General features: G+C 37.8%; 1 protein-coding gene across 1 annotated transcript; it reads right to left on the reverse strand.

The window, feature by feature from the left end:
- Positions 1–25: 25 nt before the first annotated feature.
- On the reverse strand, positions 26–21,310 carry DDX43 (DEAD-box helicase 43). Its single transcript, XM_029997923.1, has 17 exons — positions 20,977–21,310; positions 20,257–20,312; positions 19,728–19,860; positions 18,257–18,364; positions 17,642–17,723; positions 15,809–15,965; positions 15,612–15,730; positions 15,248–15,358; positions 13,693–13,834; positions 9,970–10,070; positions 9,101–9,188; positions 7,350–7,477; positions 6,617–6,726; positions 5,743–5,881; positions 4,871–4,958; positions 1,347–1,483; positions 26–419 (listed from the first exon to the last, which is right to left on the reverse strand). The coding sequence occupies exons 1-16, from the start codon at positions 21,308–21,310 to the stop codon at positions 1,376–1,378; spliced, it is 2,004 nt and encodes a 667-aa protein (XP_029853783.1). The 3' UTR covers positions 26–419; positions 1,347–1,375.
- Position 21,311: the final 1 nt, after the last annotated feature.

A 21,311-nucleotide genomic window follows, 5' to 3' on the forward strand; every position in this document is an offset into this window, starting at 1 on the left:
GTTAACATTGCTCCAGTAAACTCTGGTTTTTTTCCTCCTTAAGCTAGAAAACTACATCCATGAGAACAAGAGAAGAAGCTGTTTTTTTTCCAGTTAGCCACGAACACATACTTCTTGTTACGCTCTCCTCCATTAGAAGGAAATGCAGACTTCTCTCAAAAAAACCCAACCTTGAGACACAAGTCTTAACAAAAATTACTTCCAATGTTAAGCTTTAAAATAATTAAAAAACCCCCGCCAAACCCCAAAAAACTTGCTTCAGCAAACATCAATTACCGCAAACAGAGCGGTTTTCAAATAACTAAGTTATCCTTGGAAATACTTATGCATGCCACTGGCAGATGTGGCGTATCAATGCAGAAGTACAGTACTTTGAAGCGACACTGACAAACATGGCTTACATTCACTAATCCAGTTCTCTGAAAATAAAAAGAAAAAATACATTTTACATTCTTATATATTAATACTGCATTTAATTAAAAAAAACAAACCCACAATAGTTGTTTTTAACTAGTAGATAATGGCTTTAGAAGTTATACACATCACACAAGAAAAAAATAATGAAATTCATTTTTCTTAAGTGAAAATAGTGTCCAAGCACAAAACTGGTTTTACTTCTACATAAAGTTAATCCAGTTTTCTTTTCTAAGCCATCTTTTAAAACACATTTTATTTAAATAGGACAGGTAGATGTCCTAGTTTCAGCTGGGATAGAGTTAACTGTCTTCCTAGTAGCTGGTACGGTGCTATGTTTTGAGTTCAGTATGAGAAGAATGTTGATAACACCGATGTTTTCAGTTGCTGCTAGTAGTGTTTAGACTAAAGTCAAGGATTTTTCAGCTTCTCATGCCCAGCCAGCGAGAAAGCTGGAGGGGCACAAGAAGTTGGCACAGGACAAGCCAGGGCACCTGACCCAAACTGGCCAACAGGGTATTCCATACCATGGGACGTCCCATCCAGTATAGGAACTGGGAAGTGAGGGGGGGAATCGCCGCTCGGGGGACTAGCTGGGTACTGGTCGGCGGGTGGTGAGCAACTGCACTGCGCATCGTTTGTACATTCCAATCCTTTCATTATTGCTGTTGTCATTTTATTAGTGTTATCATTATCATTATTCGCTTCTTCTTTTCTGTTCTATTAAACTGTTCTTATCTCAACCCGTGGGTTTTGCTTCTTTTTCCCGATTTTCTCCCCCATCCCACTGGGTGGGGGGAAGTGAGTGAGCGACTGCGTGGTGCTTAGTTGCTGCCTGGGGTTAAACCACGACAGTAGAGAAAACAATCAACTGACAAAAGAAACTTCTAAATTCAATCCCATAAATGCTAACACTAACTATAATCACTTACTTTGTTTCAGTAACTTCAAGGGATTACAGTTACTTTGAGGGCTTTCTCTGAGGTCTTCGTATATCCTTTTCAATTTCTTTTCTGATTTGAAATTCTTTGTATCTTTCTGCCATTGCAATAAGCTCATTAGGAACTACCTGATAGGAAAGCAGCATAAAAACAAGGTCAGTTTTAAATAATTCTAAACTTCCAGACTCTTGCTTTACAAAAATGCTATTGATTTGTGTGTTCCCAAACTTGATTTTGTTATTCATCTGGCTCCTGTCACTTTGCAGATTGTCTTTTTTGTAGACATGCATAGGGAAATCTTTTTACATAAAAGTATACTGAAATATACTGAAAAATAATCAGCACAGTGTCCCTGGATTTTCAATTACATATGTATGCTAGTATCACCATATCTGATGACAACATATAACCAGCTAATTAAAAATTTGTATTTCAGATTGAAATCTATCTTTCAGTGATAATGAACAGCTGGAAAAAGCGTCCCATGCCACTAAAAGGTGATACCATACCATATATATTTGAATGTTACACTATTATGATTGATATTAAATTCCTTTTGGAAGTTTTAAGAGCCTTTGAAGAGAAACTTTGGTACTTGAAGTGTTGCCATAGGAAGGGTTCTCACATGGATAAAACAAAGCTAAAAGAAAGAAAAGAAGGGCAGGAGAAAGTGGTCAGTTCTCCCACTACCGGGAGGTCGCATGAGCATCTTACCAAGACCCATGGTGCTTTTTGGCATGTTTGTAATTAGTGGAAAAAATTATGTGTATCATCTGCACACTTTGTCACCTCAGAGTTACTCATGTTTGTAAGGAATGAGGCCAGATGCAAAGAATTACAGACAGACTATATTGGGTTGAGTGACACTGATCTTTGAATGAAAGAAAAAAAAAAAACCAACCCCCAAACAAACTATATACCATTCTTACAGATCATGGAACAAAGGCAGTGTCCAACAAGCCTTCTCAAACCATATCAGGCATAATGCAGACATTAATGCAACGTTTACTGCAAAAAGCAGTATGGGTGACTACACTGTCAGAAGAGTTTTTAGATCACTAATCTATCAAAGCCAGCCTGCTTCAACAATCTGATACAGCACGTAGCCATGCAGCAGCTAGAAGATACCCAGTCCAGAATCAGTGTCCCGATCGGAGTGAAGAGCAAGCTTCTGCAGTGTGTGTGGGCACGGTATTAACGTGATTGCTCAGCCTCTGTGCTTTGTCCCTCCGCAAATGGCTCAAATACAGTGCAAACAGTACAGTACAAACAAATTTAAATACTGTTAAGTCTCCTTAGAAAGGCCTAGATCTGGCAATGCTTGCGCAGGTGAAGAATGCAGCCGTGACAAAGGGCCTGGTGGAGCAGGAAGGTATATTCCTCCAGTTCCAGCTTCTTTTGTTAGGCTTTATAGTTCAGCAATGCTTGCCATTTGCTATCAACAACTTTTCTTAAGCTGGCATAAGCGTCAGTTCATTAGTATACATTTTATGTGCTGAATTGGTCTTACTGGTAGACAACTGTCCTGGTTGTCCGGAGTCCATAGAACAGGATGCCTATGCAACAGTCTATTCTGCCTAAGTTTTAGACATTGTTTAGAAATAAAGTGAAAAATGATGCATATCTCTAGCTTAAAGTCATTACAGGAAGTAATGAGACAACATTACTATCCAGTTGACACATTGGATAATTTTCTTCCTCAGGATCAGATCAGATCCTCTCCTACAGCATGAAACAGAATTTATCCCAACTAAAATTGCAACAATTTCTTGCAAGAGTTGTTCTTGAGCGGACACAAGAAAAGAGTGGGAAGAAGCCTGGATATAGAACATAAAAATCTCAGTGAGGTAATATCCAGCATCTACATCCAGCAAGATTTTTACATGGACAATCTGTGTACCTACTAAACATAAAAGCTAGGTACAGTAGTCCAAATGAGAAAACCAAAAAGGATAAAGATGCCATCATTTTTATGTAACACTCTTGGTATTAGAGAGATCAGCGTTCTTCTGCCTGATTCCCTAATAAATCTGTCCATGCTTCCTAATAAGCTTATCTATAAAGATCCCTGCAGCATGATACAGCAATCTTTCTGTTGTACCTATTTTTCTTTAGGAGATTATCTGTACATTCAAAATCATGGAAAACATCTGGCTAACAAATGCACCTTACTTGTTTTGAAATTGAAGTATTCTGAACCTTCAGACCATGTTTTCAGTTGCTCTCCTTCCCTTTTGCATGATGCTTTAAGACTGAAGTAATGATATTTTCACTGTCATGAGGAAAAAAACCCCTGGCTGTATGGATACTTGCCTTCTATCAGCTATAACTAAAAGCCTGACAATAATATTGTGACTAACAGTTACCCTTGAAAGTAACGATTCAGAGATGCTCTTTTCTCCTCTGAACTCAGAGACTCGTTCCCAGTTGAACTCACACAGGTTAAAAGTTTGGGAACTTCGCAGTCTGCAGCAGGAGACAAGGCATGGATGGTAACAGCTGACTCAGAACAAGGGAGCTCTAAGTTCTATTTAACTGGCTTCCAAGTATCATTACCAGTTTAATCTCTTACATTTTCTGAAGGAAAAAAAAAAACCCAAAACCAAACCAAAAACCAAACCAAAAAAACCCCCACCCTAAACAAAAACCCAAACCCTGCAACTTTAAGAAGTTCTCAGGGGACAATTCTTTTTTTTCTTTTCCTCCCTCAAAAGCATCTTATCATGTTTGCAATAAGTGGCATATCTTTCAAAGAAGAGTTGTAAAACAGAAGATTCAAGTGAAGTTCTAACTCAGGGTTTAAAGTTTGAGTTAGTGCCCACAATAACAACCACAGGTCCTTGGTAAAAGCAATTCAGTTTGTACTCAAACTCCCATCTCTCTCTCTCTCAAAAAAAAAAAAAAAAAAAAAATTCAACTTGAGTCAGGGCATGAACTGGGGGTTTAGTATAAATCAGGCAAAATACTGTTTCTTGTTACAGCAAGAAACAGCAACATAATTGCCTCTGGCTTTTCAGATATGGTAGCAAGAAAAGAATGTTTCTTTAAAATAAAGAAACAAATCATATTCCAGTCCTATTTCCCATACAATTTACAAACATCTGTAAGAAAGATAGTTTGGAAAAGTACATGCAGATATCACAACTGTCAGATACAATAAACTGAAAGATAGCTTAGCTTTTTCTGATACAAATATTGTTAATATTTACACTGTTAAATAAGAACATTGGTACGTGTGTCCAGAAGTGAAAGACTGGAATAAAATACTATGAAATAAAATAGATCCCATGTGCGTGTATGTTTGTTTCTTCTTCTTTGGACATGGAAGGCTTTGATTAAAGTTCCCCGTTCTTTGCTGGGACTCATCTGTAAGGTAAAATACAGCTAAGGATATCCAGGACAAGAGAGACTGAAGTACCCATTTTTTGCCTGAGACATTACAAACGCTCACCAAGAAAGTTTCAGGTGGTAACCCAGAACCAATATAAATCTTACCCAGTAAGATGTATTCTTACTTGGTTTGCTCTTTCCAGAATCTCAATCAGCTCAGATGCAACCCTCCAATCACTCTTAGTGACAAGCGTTACTGCCTCCCCAGTACGTCTAAATAAGGAATGAAATAACTGTTGATCCTCAAAACAACTGCTGCTAGGGTTTTCCTATTGACCTACACAGTAATAAATTGTACTACAGGCAGTATTATTGAACCGGTAGATAAAACTGGCTTGAGTATTTACTATGCACATGACAGAAAGCAACTTTTCATAAAGATCAGAATACGGCAATTCACCTAAAATGGAGCAAAGGCACAACTAATTTAAGACTTTTAGACAATAAACCTAGCATAAAGACAACATATGTAAGTATGAAGAGACATACATTCATATAATGATTAAAATAAGCACATACACAAGAAAAATCACTCTTGTGCCAGCCTGGGAAAGCAGCATTCAGAAGTCCTAACACCCAACTACACCACCATGATAGGCTGAAAACCTTGAATTTATCTATGTTTTTTCCCAATGGACTGTCTAGGAAACTAAACAGCTTAGCTCATGGAGAGACAAACAAGGAAGTGACACTTCAGAGTATCTACCCAAAGTTGTTTTGAACTGTAATTCTTCCCCACATTTAAACTAGCTTTCAAACATCTCTGATTTCCATCCACTTCAATGAAATAACAGAAAAGTGGAAAACTTGTTTGCCTTAAAAGTGAACCAATTTCAAAACATAAAGCAGTGTGTTATTATCTAAAATATACTTTGATAGACTTGGAGTCTTCACTCCCCCACTGCACATCACCTGTAGCTCTAGCATTTGACAAAAGAACACCTATGCAGCGCATAAAATATTGACAATATATTACTATTTTCTTGTAAACACTTACCCTGCTCTTCCAGTACGACCTACTCTATGAACATATTCTTCAATGTTGCGAGGGAAGTCAAAGTTAAAAACATGAGTAATATCATGCACGTCAAGGCCACGGGATGCCAGGTCAGTAGCTACCAGTATTCTGACTTTGCCTAAAATAAGTACAACAGAGAAAGAGAGTGGGAGCTTATGGAATGAACAGAAAATATACTCCCGTCTATTGGTCTTCTAGTATATAATGCACTTATTCTTAACACAAAGGAAAAATATGCTTGTTGCATATCACACTGAGTTAACTTCAAATACAAGGTGGTAAGTAAGCACTCAAAATGTCATCTTACTATTATTTGTATTTCACAAGTAGAACAGCAGGGTGCAGGGGAAGCAAGAAACATGCCTAGCTGATATAAAGGGTCTGTGAAAAGAACAGAAACTTCCAACAACTATATTCTCAGCTGGCATCCTTATCATAGGATTATTCTTTGTTTTACTAACATGTGATCACATAACCCCAAAGTATAACCCTACTGGCATAATCAAGAGCAGAACTGTTTCACTGAAAGCACCATCATTTGACACTTAAATTTACCATTCTGTAGACTAAGACAATATTGACTTTTCCACAGAGATTTAAAAAATAAAATAAGTCTTACTTTTAAATAATTCAACTCTTCGACATTCCAAATTTTATTTAAGAGCAATCTCTTTTTGTTCGCTGTTTTTTTTTTTTTGTCAAATTAACAAAGTAAACATATCATCCAGAGCTCTTTAATATTTTCATTTCTATGGTACAGAAGAGACATGGCACTTACAAATAGGCAAAGTCCTGCACATGACAAACTTTAAAAACCTGAGCTAAACAAACCAGTACTTCAGTACAAACGTACCTTTCTTGAAGTCATCTAAAGCCTGTTCTCGATCACACTGTTCCCTGTTACCATGAAGTGACTGTACTGGAATTCCCTGGAGACCAAAGTCACTTGCTAAGTCATCAGCTCTAAGATGAAATAAAACAATGGTTCTTAAAAGGAGGGAAAAAAAAAAAAAAAAAAAGAAAAAAAAAGGTGCAGCATCTAGATTTAGTTCCAAAAGCTAATAATGTGACAACAAAAGCTAAACGTGTGCCTAAGGACAAAACCCTACCTAGGTCAGCTGATATTTATTATAAAACAGCATGAAAGCAAGAATATTCCCCACATAAATGTTTGCTTTTATTTATATGTAAGAAAAACAATGGATGATTTTTTGTGTTGTTCACTCAAAAAGCTCAGGTATGGTACAACGACCAACCCCCCCCACCAATCAGGTCTTGTATGCACCAGCTGCCTATGAAAGTAAACAGTACATCGCATTAATGTATCCCCAAGAACCTTAACATCTACTTTAACTATGTGAAGTTGAGATTTACCACAACCGTTAATGATATTGAAAAGGATACAAACTACCAGTCAGTCTGGAGGAATGAATAAATGAATAAATAAACAAATAAAAATACTACTACTACCAGCACATTGTTGACACGAGCTGTTACACTTGGTAATTATTATGTAAACTAAGAAACTATCCAGTATTTCTGTTAGAAAAAATGAACAGATGTAATGCTGGGAAGGGATTACATACGTAAGTTTTTTTCCAACAAAAATGATGACCTTATCTTTTGGCTTCATAGAGTCAATGAAATATTGCATGAAAGCTTTCTTTTCCTCCTCAGCAATAACAATAACTCTCTGTTCTACCGTATTTACTGCCTGTTAAACAGCAAAAAGGGATGTTAAGTAGAAACAGGTTAGAATAATACCATTTCTGTTAATTCTCATATTACGGTACTATAAAACTAGTAATATGATACCATGAAAAAACTATTTTAAAACCAAAATATATATCAGTTTGGAATTCAAACAACGCAGATTTATTTGTTGTTTCCGAGTTGCTTTAGGAGAATAGTGAAATTTATCTTTAAGCAGTTTGCCAAATCATATATTTGCAGAGATTTAGAGGGTACAGATTAGCAGACCAGTGAGGTGAAATAAATATTCCTAGTATTAGTAAAAATCAGATTGAAATACTTTAATTTGAGTATATTTTATATTAATCCAGAGCAAGTTGGAACAACGGCAGTCTTACTTGAAAGGACAAACTTTTAAAGAAGATTCTGTAATCTATTTGAAATTATCAGTTCTGTTCAATTCTTCCAACAACAGTTTGTAAATAAAACTTTACTTCATTATATTTGAAGGTTGCCATAGAATGTCTAAGGTATACTATGCAAGTAGTATAAAGGTCTAGACATTCTCATGGCACTGCATCATGATTCTGTGGCAAGGGTTGAACAATCAGTCCAGTACATAGAAAGATTCTCTCTCTGGGTGGGAACCCTTCCCCCCCAGAGGTCACCTCTTAATTGAAGAGAAGCTCCTGTAAAAGAGATGAATGCATCGGACAGGAGAACTACAATTGCACTTGGTATCTTTCAAATTCCTATCCTCTGTCTTTGACAAGTAATGCCCTTTGATAAAAGCATAGCTCTGAACAGAACAGATAAAAAGTATATTTCCCCCCCGTATTTCTACCTACAAGTGTACTGGATACTAAGTTTCCTCATTCCCTATCACTAAAAAAAGTGGAACTGAAAAGGAAAATTTTGTAATTTAAGAACCAAACTCAAAGCAATCTCTGGACCAGGATGCAGAGATCTTGGAAGAACTACTATTACTGTAAACTCTGCTGGTACTGGAGTCAACTACACATTGCTGCTGCACAAGCATGACAAGTATGCAACTACACCTACATATTAGAAGTTTTGGACTTTAAAGACAGTTCTTATTCCAACATGTACATTCCTGCTCTAGACAAGCGCCCTTCAGGAGTTTAGTACAGAGCTTCCACTCCCTTTGAGAAAGCAGCAGTTAAGAAACACAGGTCCAGATAAGGATCTGTACCCATTAGAAGGAAAACCTTCAGAAAGAAGAGTAAGGAACAAGAACTTGCTGAACAGAAGTGAAGGCTGTAAAAACAAGGGCTCAGGCAAGAACACGTGGCGCTGTGAAGTACAATATTCAAAGTTCAATTTGATTGATACTTCTCGATTGTGACATCTACTGAAGATCTAGGACTTCAAGATCTTGTTATAGAAACATAAGAACAAAGTTTTTTTCTACTTTTTTTTTTTTTTTTTAGTTCTTTCTAAGCTTTTAATGGTGCTTTAGAAGAATAATATGGAGCTGTTTTTTCAAAGTTCAGATTGATTTTAATGTTACATGCATTTACTGACATATAGTTACAAGCAAAATATTCCCTGGTTTAACTGTAGGTTCTTCTCCAAAAAAAAAAAAAAAAAAAAAAAAAAAAAGCTCAGGAACAGAACAACTTACTGCTAAGTCAAGAGTGCCAACATATACAATCATAGGATTTTTCAAATAAGATTTTGCTAGGCGACGAACACCGTCAGGCCAAGTAGCACTAAACAGGAAGTGAAGAGGAAAAGAAGCACATAAGTATAGAGTGCAAAACCTTCTCCAATTCATTAATTTCATCGCATTCTTCCTTCTTCCTTATACACCAGTGAAACGCTTGAGTCTGCAGTAACAGTAGTGAGTTTATATAACATTTAGAAATAATCTTAATGAGTCATTAGTAAAGAGTACTCAAGCTTTAAAGATAACTTTCTAGGTTAAAAGTACAGGCAACAGTTCAGGAGCCTTTCTAATGAAGCCAAAAGCGAGTTTAGTAGTTCAATGATACCTAATAACTTTCTAGTCAGTTTTTATCTCTAAAACAATAGCTCCAATGCAAAATACTATAACAAAAATTATTGTTGGATTATTCTACTGTTAAGCTCTCAAAAGCTGCGTAATTTCAAAATTAATCCGGGTACAGCCTAGCACAGATACTTACTGATCAGAAGGTTAGGATACACATTTGGTCCTAGATGGAAAAATGGAAGTTGGCATTTCAAATTGCTATGGCAAATTCTAGTACGCCCAGGACACCTTCCTTTTTGGGAAGAACTCAGTTGTTTTTATAGCTGATATAAAACATCAGACAAGGGGTACAAAATGAAAATAAAATTGTCAAATGACTCATTAGGACCGACTAGGCAGAATTAGAAAGAAAACTGGTGCCATTCCCATTTAGGCTGGTAAAAGTTGTAATAAAAATGACACACTTGTTTTGAAGTTTACTTGTTCAATAATCTTATGTTTACAGTGTACAAGTACTGAGCACTATTATGCTTACATACCTTGTCATAACAGTTTGTCTGTCAGGCCTCACATCTATTAGGATCTTCATTATCTGAGGTTCAAATCCCATATCCAACATTCTGTCAGCCTCATCTAAAACCTGCTCAGAACAACTTTATTTATTGTGTCTAGTTCCTTAGATAAGGGTTTCAGCAGACATTACATAGCAGACCATTTTAATGGTAAGAATTTTAATTGCAGAATCCACTCCATAATGTATTGCAAAACCTGTTCAACTTCTATTTCACCTCTCCAATTTCCTTGAGGCTTTTTCATTTAGTAATACATTTGCAGGCAGAACAAGAAAATCCACAGCACCTTTAAGAGCACTTAAAAGTCAATGAAGAAGAAACTACAACTGTTTGTTTAACAAGAATTTGGCTGGTGCCTAAAACTAAGCACAGAATTAGAGAGAGAGAGAGAGAGAGAGAGAGAGAGAGAGAGACCAAAACCAAAACCAACCAAACCTGGGTGGGGGGGACCCCACACAACACACTTTCAGTAAGACATTTTTGGTAATTTAAAGGGGAAATCTCACTTCTACCTTGTTAGAAATCTCACTTCTACCTTGTTAGAGATCTCGTACCAGATCAAAATATCAGTTATCAATTTAGTTCCTCATTAGAAGTAGGAAAAAAGCCAGACCATACATTCTGGCTCACACTAGGACACTGTAGAACTCCCAGAGCTCAAACTTGTTTCATCTGGAACAAGTGAGCTGAAGGTCTGAGTACAACTGTTTGGAACTGACTTTTTTTTCTAATATACAAACACACTTGTGAATGTTTTCAGAGTCTCATACAAAGAAGGCAGCTGCCATCCAAGACTCATTTTTCTCCTTTAATTTTCAAATAGCGTTTATATAAATAAAAGTTCTATGGATCATGCTTTCAAGTACTGACATTTTCTAGTCACTTATGTGGACACGTAAGACTTTGATGATAACCCCTTTCTACTGTCCTTATTTTGCTGTTCCATTCTTTTCAGAAGTTTTATTCTATTAAAGTTTTTTAGTACATTATCTATGTAGATCTCTGAAATAATAACAAATCATCAGCTGAGAGACAGAAGACAAGAATTCTATTTCTTGATTTAATTCTCTTAATCTTCAAAGGACTCACAGAGATTTCATTAACGACTTGGATTCTAATACAATGGCAAGGCTGAAACATCATTAATTTTGTATACAGAGTTGGCTACTATGCCCCTTCCAGCAGCAGAAGCTTTCTAAGCTATTAAGCACACTGGTACTTTGCTGGAAAGGGAGAAGAAAGCACGTAAGTATGTGTATTAGATGGATCAGAGTAGTGAAGTTTACTTTCCTTATTTCTGATAGCTGCTTAATAAACAAATAAAGGCTTAATAAATAAATAAATAAATAAAGGCTGTAGTAGATATAAGATAGACATTAGCACTATTTTTTCCAAATGCCTTGTAGCCAGGTCCTGGTTTATAAGCTATATCTCCACCCAGCTGACATAATCTTAGGTTTCTTGTTATCTATACATATTTGCTTGTTTGTTAATATTATTCATTTCAGTTCTATTTTTTGGCAAGAAATTCTTACAAGCCAGCTCTTCATGTGAAAATTATTTTCTCTCCTCTGTTTTAAATTTGTTATTGGTAAGTTTTACACTTTTTTTTTTTTTGTATTTGAAGAATAAAAGGATGACTCCAAGCTACCTTCTATATCCTACTTCATGATTTTTCTATATAGAGAGATATATATATATATGTTTTTAGTATATTCTTTCACCTAAATGCTTCCCAATTATTCACGCACAACTCCAATTTCCTTACTTCTGCTTCATGAGCATAAAGTCAAAAGAAAAAAAGCACTCAGCTTACTGATGAACGAATACCGATTTACACTGAACACAGCAAAACACAAAGCAATCTTCAAATGACATGTACTGTAAATAATCAGGGCATATATGACAGAATTTCCCAGTCTTTCTTCCGAAATCATGAAAAACAGCTTATCTTGAATAAATGGGTTCCTAAAAATCTGAATCAAGACTGCACCTAACTTGATGGTTCTGTCAGGCAAGAAGACAAGCTCCCTGCCTCCAGGGCAGGTGAATACCTTGTGTACAGTGTATATTCAAATATAATTAACTCTAACAGAGTTTGGGGTTTGGCTTGGGTTTTTGTTTTGGTTTTGTTTGGTTTTTTTTTAAACAAACAATTGTATCCCAGTCTCTGACCTTGGAAGGCCTTTGGTAAACAATTATATCATACCAGGAAATAATACTCAGTGCACTTTGGGAGCATTCACAAGACTCAACAATATCTTTAAATGAAAACTGTAAATGAAGCTCTTCAGTGAAGAACATTCTTCATCCAAGGTGTTAAGTTGAAGTCTAATACCCCTCTCTTTTCTCTGAAATAAGGCTTCAAGATTAAATTATTTGTTGGCTGAAAATTGACAGTGAAAGCATCTTATGTATTAAAAAGTACAAGAAACTACAAGGAAAAAAATATATAAGATTAAAAAAACCCAGAATTTTGGATGTGCAACTTCTCATATGGGACCTAAAGCAGCACAGCATTTCCAGAAAGTCTGAAGCATGAGATGTTAACCACCTTGCAAAACACGGTCCTTGCACTGGTATCAATATTCTGAAAATATTTAACTGCTAACAGTACAATAAATGGTTTTCTCCTGCTTTACATCACCATATTTTTCAGTTTGATAGCTAATTCTTTTTAGTAATGTCATACTGTAGTATATCCTGCACATACTGAAACATCTGATTTTGGTTACATACGTACTTTTTGCTTTACAAAGGAGCGTATGCCTGTAGTATGACCATACTTCACCTTAGTAGAGAAAGATTACTAATGTTCCTATAGTTCTCAGAAAGCAGGTTTTCAGGCCTTTTTTCCTCCTGCTTAGCAATTACTTGTTACTCTTCTACACAAGGCTACTCTTCTGTCTTCCAATAATCCTCTTTTTTTCTAGATGGCCAAATTTCTAATGATGCTATATCACCACTAGCCTTGCCAGTAAGCTCACAACTATTAGCTAGAATTGGAGCTAACTCGTTACGGCATAATGAGTATTTAACCCTTAGAGGGGAGCGGGGATGGAGATAAGGGAGGGAAAGCAGGCCAAATTGTCAAACTAGGCAACAAATTGCCAGTTAAACAGACAACTCATAAATAATTTGAGTATATGAAGGTATTTTACAAAATACTTTGTATGGTTTTAAGTGTCCAGCACAGCAAAAGGCAAGAATAGAATGAAGACAAGGATTGATAACAACGTTATTTTCCCACTGAGCTCAAAAGAAAGTCAGTCACCCAAACACTTAAATACCTAACTGTTTGTGACTCTGGTGCTTACTGCACAAGTTCTAATAAGAACTTGAGTCATTGTTAACCTTTATAAGAAAAGGAAAAGACAACTTGGGAAAAGCATTTCATCCATTAATAACTGATCCTGACAAAATGAAGTTTAAAACGGCAAACATTACTAATATGAGATAACAGTTTAGCTTACTGTGCTAGAAGCCTGTTTTTTTTTTTTCTAGGGAATATTCTACATCTGCAATGCAGTTATGGCAAGTATGAACCATCCTGCCAACACCAATCTCAATGTTAAGATGTACTGTAATTAAGACTTAAAAAGTTTAAAGAAAACTTCATTAAAACTTAAGTTCACACTAAGTTAACCATTTCCCAACTGGTGCAATACTCATCCCGTATCAGCTACTTGCCAAGTATGTTATGCTCTTCAAATTTATGAAGTTGTTCATCTGAAGATCATTCAGTCTGCCAGGAGTAGCAATAACAATATCCACACCTTTGGTAACCACGTCTATCTGTCCTTTTCGGTCCCCACCACCATATATGCAAATACTGAAAAATAAAATTTTTTTACAGAAGCAGTGTATTAACGTTCATCTAAAGTCAATCTTTTTCAAATAAATGCCACCATGTTGCTTCATTTTAAAAAGTATCGTCTCGTATTACCAAGTCGAAGGAATACAGCAAGTGTGATGACTGATAGTATCACAGTAAATAATGGACTTAACACTGAATGATATTCCCTCAACAGTTCAGCAATAGCTTTCTGCTGAAATTGCAGTGAAAGTAATCATGAAAGGAAGGAAGATGGCTATGAAGCTATGAGTATGTTTTGGGTTGTTTTGAAAATACTCACACCAAAATAGACAAACGTATGACAGGATGCATGATTTTCTAAACAGTACCATCAAAAGTCAGATATTTTGCTGTTATAACAATCAACACATTCAATAAGGTATCAGGCTTACACACAAACTTAACATGCTCTGCAAAACTCCTTAGTATTTTTGGGAAGGAAGCAGAACATACATTTCAGTATTTCATGACTACAAGACTAATTCTGAATGCCATACAAAGTTACCAGAGAGCCCTAAAAGTAAGTTTCGGAGTACAGTAATGTCTGTTGAATACCTTAAATGAAGATCTACACTCTGAGCAGGTTTGTGGATGAAACCACACTGGGAAAGCAGTCGATACACTAGAGGGCTAGGTTGTTATTCAGAAGAACCAGAAAAAACTAGAGAAATGGGCTGACAGTAATCTCCTGAAGTTTAACAAAAGCAAAGATGGGGATGGAATTACCCAAATGGCTGAGGACCAACATGCTAGAAATTGGCTTTGCAGAAAAGACTTGGGCGGGCAAGAAACTGAACATTATTCAGCAGTGTAACCCCACAGAAAAGAGAGCCAGCTGTGTACTATGGAGAAGGTAGCCAGCAGGTTGAGAGAACTCATTATTCCCCTTTACTCGGTACTTGTGAGACCACACCTCAAGCACAATATCCTGTTTTTGTACCCCCTGCCTCTATTACAAGACAGACATATCCATACTGGAGCAAGTCCAGCAGGCAGCTACCAAGATGGTCAAGGGGATGGAATGCATGACGTGAGAAGCTGGTAACCAGGCTTGTTCAGCTGAAAGAGGAGAAGGCTCAGGGAGATCTTACTGCTGTCTACAACTACCTAACAGCAAGATGCTGAGAAGACACATCCAGACTCTTCTCAGCTGTCCACACAGAAGGACAGAAGCAACAAAGCTACAACACATAGAACTCCTACTATGTAAGAAATAGATTTTCACCATAAGAGTAGTGAAAAGAGGCATTCTAAAAACTGGGGAAATACGAAGTCTGCATTTACTACCTTCCCCTCCTATCTTAGCAAATGCAATTTTAGTAGGTGAATTAAGCCACAAGCGGTAGGAAAAAAAAAATTACTTAACAAGCAAGTGAGAAGTAAGATTACCTTTTAATTCCTTTGTACGTGTACTTCAAACACTCTGCCTCTACTTGAAGTGCCAGTTCTCGAGTGGGAGCAAGGACTAACATTCCTGGCCCCCCACGCTGATCTTTGGATCTGCAATAAAGCATCTTTAGAACGTGGGCTAGGCAAAGTCCATTGCATCTGACATCGACTATTTTTATACTGTTCTAGACTTTCTCAGTAACAGAATCTATGGTGACAGATTTGGCACTTATTCCACCAGGTTTATAATTTTTTTTCCACATTATGATTTATTATCTTCTTTACTACAAAACCATCATGTAGGGGGTGGGGGTGGGGGGAAGCACCCACAGCTAAACAAGTCAGACATGTGAGCAGTCCTTACATTGGTTGTGAAGTCAAGTGAATGAATCCAGGCATTAAGTAGGCTAATGTCTTCCCGGTACCAGTCTGTGCTATACCAATAAGATCAATTCCTTGGAGTATGATCGGCCATGCCTGGGACTAATACAAACCAACAAATACTTAAATATACTTTTCTCTTGAGCTTTAGTTAAAGAGTCGTTAAAATTGAAGAAATACCTGAATTGGTGTAGGCTTTTGAAAACCAACTTTTCTAATATTAGCCATAATATCAGGATAATGCTCAAATACATCTTCAAATTTACAAACAGGATTGGGAATGCAGCGTTTTTCACCTTCTTTTAAGTCATCACAGATTATATTATTATTTTCTTTCCTGTATAAAGAAATGCAACTGCTTTCAAGTCTCATCTGAAAAAGTAGAGCTAACACAAAAGACTGCCTTTCTGACTTTTTTTTTTTTTTTTTTAAATTCCTGGAACAACAGAAAACAAGTTCAGGCTCTTGAATGAGACTTCTAACTCTTCTTCTAACTTTTAAGAAAGCCTTACTACAGAAACACTTCTCCTGGAGGCATCAATTACTATTCTTTCTTAAGAGTGATTAATTTGAAGTTATATGTGGTTATTAACATGAACTGCAGTCCTGTCATATCAGACTTCAATTATACTGTATTACAAATTAAGTAACTGTGACAAGTTTTTAAACCTAAAGGCAACCCAGAACTCAGAGGAATGAATTGGACTTCTTTGTCAGAACTCTATATTCTGACAAAAGCCTTCCTGAAATATTTTCAGAGCAGCTTCCTGGATGCTCTAGAAAATACAAACAGAACAGTTTAGAAAAAAGAACGTTGTAAGACAAACTGAAAAAAACAACCCAAACCAAAAAACACCCAACCCAACAAAACCCAAAATACAACAATGCACACAAAAAGCTACATTAAAAATGGAGGTTCTGAGGCTACCCCCAATTAAGAGGTATTAATATGCATAAGTAGTTTATCTTCATTCCAGTCCTGTACTCTTCTGAAGATTGCATTCAGCAAATAGTTTTACTTCAAGCAGGGTGTGGGCTAGGAAAAGAATGGGTAATTCAACCTCTCCTCATGTTTACAGTTTTTTTTTTTTTTTTCCAATTACTGTCTTTTTTCCCTTAAAACAAATAAATTAGATGAAAAAGGAAAAACATTCCATTATCACATAAGTGCTATTCCTCAATGCATGTTCTGAACCTACAGAACAACGTTCTGTTGCTCGTGAATAGCTCTGACAGTAACACATACATATACTTCAAGGAAATGGGTGTCAACTCCATGCTTTGCTCACTGTGGCAACCTTTCTCTGGTGGGCATGCAAGAGGAAAACCAGACACCATGCAAAAAGAAAAGTAATAAAAGGTAATGATTCAAGAATGTTCACCAGCTTCATTAGAAGTACTGAAAAGGGTTGAAACTACTACCAGGGCCTGAACCAAATCACTTGAAACAGATCATCTGCTTTTCTTGCAAAGTAATCATGTAGATTGCTGGATCAAAATGAATGGATACAGTTAACTGAGGCATGTACTCAGCAGGATGTGCTTGTAAAGACTAGACGGATAGGAAGACAACAGTAACAGAACTTGAAATTTGTGTTGAAGATGGTATTTGACTAAAATATATGGGGGAAAAATGGTAGCCAAGAGGTATTCAACATGTGAACAATCGTATTTGGAAGGACCTAGAAAACGTGAACATGCTGTCTCACAAAATGCAAAGAAACAGCCAAAAGCCAATGAACGGTCTTGATTTTTGTCCATTCTGAAAGTCAACTAGATAAAACACTTTTAGAGAAGCAGTTAATCCCTAACGTTAATTTTCCAAGCAACTAATAATACCCCATCTGCTAGTTAGAGTTTAACTCCTAAGAAACAGTTCCTAAGAAGATCTAGTTTATTACAAGACCCTAACATTAATGCTGCTGTCTCAGTATTTCATCTCCCACTTTCTGGCCTTTATACCTTAATAGTTATTTTCGCCAAGCAGATGATTCCCTATAGAAATGATCTTACCGCCATAGTTCCACTTCTTCTTGTGACATAGATGCAGTCCTTGATGATTCTTTATAGAAGTTTTTCTCAATTGGAGGCAAGTCTTAAACAATGAGAAAAAGTAAACTCAAGACAGTAAGAAATGCTACAGGTTCAGGGCAAGTCTTCTAAAGCTTAAGATGGAAATCTTGAAAGCCAAACAGTGCCTTGTACTAGGAGACTAGTCAAAAGTGGTGGAAGACTATTGCTGTTCATGTAAAAGATGAAGTCTGAGACAAACACTGAAGTATCTGCAAAAGAATCACTTCCCCACATTTCAAATTCTAAAGTAATTTCTACTAACATATACAGCATAATATTTAACAATTCTCAGATTTTTGCTGTGGCCACATACAAAATAACAGCATTTTTAAAGTGTGAAGTAAAAATACCAATTGAATAGCAAGTTTAAGTCTTCGCACAGCACCTACAGCGTCCTCCATGACTATGCTGATGTGGTCACTTCACTGCAAATACTTAACTAATTTGGACACTGAAAGATTCAGTCATCTCAAAGCAAAAAGTAAAAACGTTTAAGCATTCAACAGATTTATCGTATAAAGACAAGTATCATACAATCAAAATTTTAAAACTAACCTGCCCACTTCATAGCTTCATATTTAGCTTTGTTTTCTCGAAGAGAGGCCCAGTTAATCACTGGTTTCTTTGGGTTATTTTCAGGCTTGATAATGTCCAAGATTTTTCCTGCAGAGTTAGTACCAAAATGCTGCTGTTTCATGGAATCTGTTGCAGGGTCAGGGAGACACACACCCCCACCCCACCTCCAAAAACCCACAAACACCTTATTTTCTTTTTCTACTGTAAGGCCTCTTACGTGATTTTGAATAGGCGTGGTGAAGCATTTAAATAGAAAATTCTTTCCTAGGTCTTAGCCTGAAACATCAGTAAGACATGTACAAATCCAGTGCTGATAAAAAAAGAAGCACATCACATCTTTAGCTACTTAAAGAAAGTGATGACAGGTTCTGAACTGCTGCTCCTCCACCTATAAATAAGGCTTGTTGTACAGCAGGCTTTTGAAAAACTTGTGAACCCAGTAGATGATGTGCAGACAGAAAGCTTTATTTTTAACAGCTACAAGAGCAAGGTTTTCTTCTAAAGCATCCAACGACACCACAATAAAGTCTCAGTGTAGTTACACTCTCTACTTTTTTGATGAGGTTAACGCTTTGTAAGAAAGGTTTTACACTGAAGATAAAAATGGCAACACAATTATGTATTAGTGGAAAAGCAGGAAACACAGGGAAAACACAGACACACATACTAAGGAAGTGTTAACTATTTCTAGCCTCTTGAAACATACTCATCCACCTTCTAGGGCACTTCTAAAATCAAAACTCACAGCTACTCCATTCCTTATTCTAACACTGGAACACAAGTCTCAGATCCCTTCTTCTTCATCAGTGTCTCAGATCAACAACTATGGATGTTGTCTGCCTGTGCAAAAAGTTGTTGGGAGCACATGCAAGACAAATACCAGTAATATAAGCAGTGCTTCAACATATAATCATTACTCATATATCCATGTAACAAAGTTAACACAATAAAGCCTAGTAAAGTGAGGCATGATGTGCGACATCAAATCTTAAATGCTAACTTCCCATGAAGTAATAAGAAAACAGCATCGCCCATGCTATAATTAGTACATGGTACATTAGTACATAGACTACATTTATAAAAGCTTATCGAATTTTAATACTGCACAGATACTACATTAAAACTTAAACTAGAACCAATACTTGTATTTCGGGGGAATTGGACAGATAATGCAAGAAACCAAGTAGTATAACATTGTGCATTCATTAAAATTGTTGAAAACACACAGGAACAGATTTTCACAGAAGTCTGGCAGTTTGAGGGCGGGAAACTGTTCATAGCTGAGAAAGGAGGATGCCTAGATATTTCTAAGGAGGTATGCCATTGCCCAAGAACAAGGTGAGAGTTAACTCACTTTAGTAAAATACTAATATAAAGACACTCCAGCAAACTACCAAACGTATGGAAAGACAATCCATTGTCTTTGTTTTCCCAAAACCACATTTCTTACCTTTCTCAGTCCCACCTCTAACGTAGTTTTGTCCAGATCTTGTAACAGCATCATCAATCAACATCTTGGCTTTGTTTTGCACAGCAACACTGCCAAAAATCTTTACTTCAGCTTCACAGGTTCCCTTTATAACCTACATTCATAAAACCTTACTGAGATTTTTTAATACTGCAAAGACAAACATCATACGAGAAAACATACTGAAAACAATCTTTGATTTTTTTTTTGTCTGAATTTTAACTTCTCTTCCCAGGAAAACGCCCTTTAATTCCCTTTGTGAAAGAAAGGAAAACAAATGCATACGTAAAGAAAAAAACCCCAACCAAAACAGTAAGCTTTTCCTACTTTCACATACCAGTCAAGTTGCACCCTCAATTCCACTTCCTTTTTCCTAATTCTTGTAACAGAATAGAATTATTACAGCTACTGCAACACCCTTCAATTTGCTGCAGTAATTCTGAAGCATGGAAGCAAAACCAAGTATGTTCCCAACAGAGTCCAAGCCTGGATGACACACAGCACATGGTACCTTTATCCTGGAACCCGAAGAATCCTCAAGTTCTCTTATTTTAGTTCCACCCCGACCTGTTATAAAGATACACTTAAGCTATTACAGAGATTTACGCCAAACCGTCAAAAACTACACATGGTAACTCCAAGCATTTCGGTTGTGACCAAAACCTAAGACCTTCATATGAGCACATGCATCCAAAAGGAACTTGTGACACTGAACTGTTGGAAAATGCAGGTAACTTTTTTGGCAATTAACCAAACGCAAGGTGCAGGGCAGGGAGGGGGGAGGCACCTCAGTTGAAGAGAGGGAGCAGCAAAACCAGCTGAAGAGCCACCCTTCCTCCACATGACTGGAGAGGGGCTTCAGCCCACTTACAGACTGCTGGCCGTGAGAAACAGACAACAACCCAACCACTTTAGGGAGGAAAAGCTCAGCTACCCTGGCCAGTGGGAGAGCTCCACTTTTCAACCAGTACCCTGCAAAAGCATCCCGCCATCCTCAGGCGAGAGAGGTGTAAGGGAATCACAAGGGGCTGGGGCCCTTCTATGGCCGGGGAGAGGGAAGGCAGCCACGCACCTCCTCGGGGCACGGAGGGAGGGAGGGGAGGGACGGGACGGGGGGCAAGGGCCCACACCAACAAACCTCTCCGCGGCCGGGTCTTCTCCTCCTCCCCCCTCACCTCAGCGGGCCAAGCCCCCCCGGGGTGTGTGTGTGTGTGTGTGCGGCCGTTATTACCTATGAGAGCCCCGACCAGGGCGTTATCGAGGTGGAAGCAGAGGGGCGCCACGGCGTCCCTAGCCTGGCCGGCGGCGGCTCGGGGCGGCCGCTGCCGCGCCGCTTCCCCCGGGCCGCGGGAGCCTCCAGCGCCTCGAGGCGCCCGTTCTTCCTCTCCGAGGCCGGCCGCCGCCTCCCGCCGCCACTCAGCGCTCCTTCGTCCCCCGCCGCCCTCTACGGAGGCGCGGCTCTGCGACGGGAGCGGCGGCCGGCACAGGGGAGCGGCGGCGGCAGAAGATGGCGGCCGGCCCGGCCCGCCGGCATCCTCGTCGCTGCTCGTGTCCCAGTCAGACATG

Source organism: Aquila chrysaetos, chromosome 2 (genome assembly GCF_900496995.4).
Source record: "Aquila chrysaetos chrysaetos chromosome 2, bAquChr1.4, whole genome shotgun sequence".
Classification (NCBI taxonomy): Eukaryota; Metazoa; Chordata; class Aves; order Accipitriformes; family Accipitridae; genus Aquila; species Aquila chrysaetos.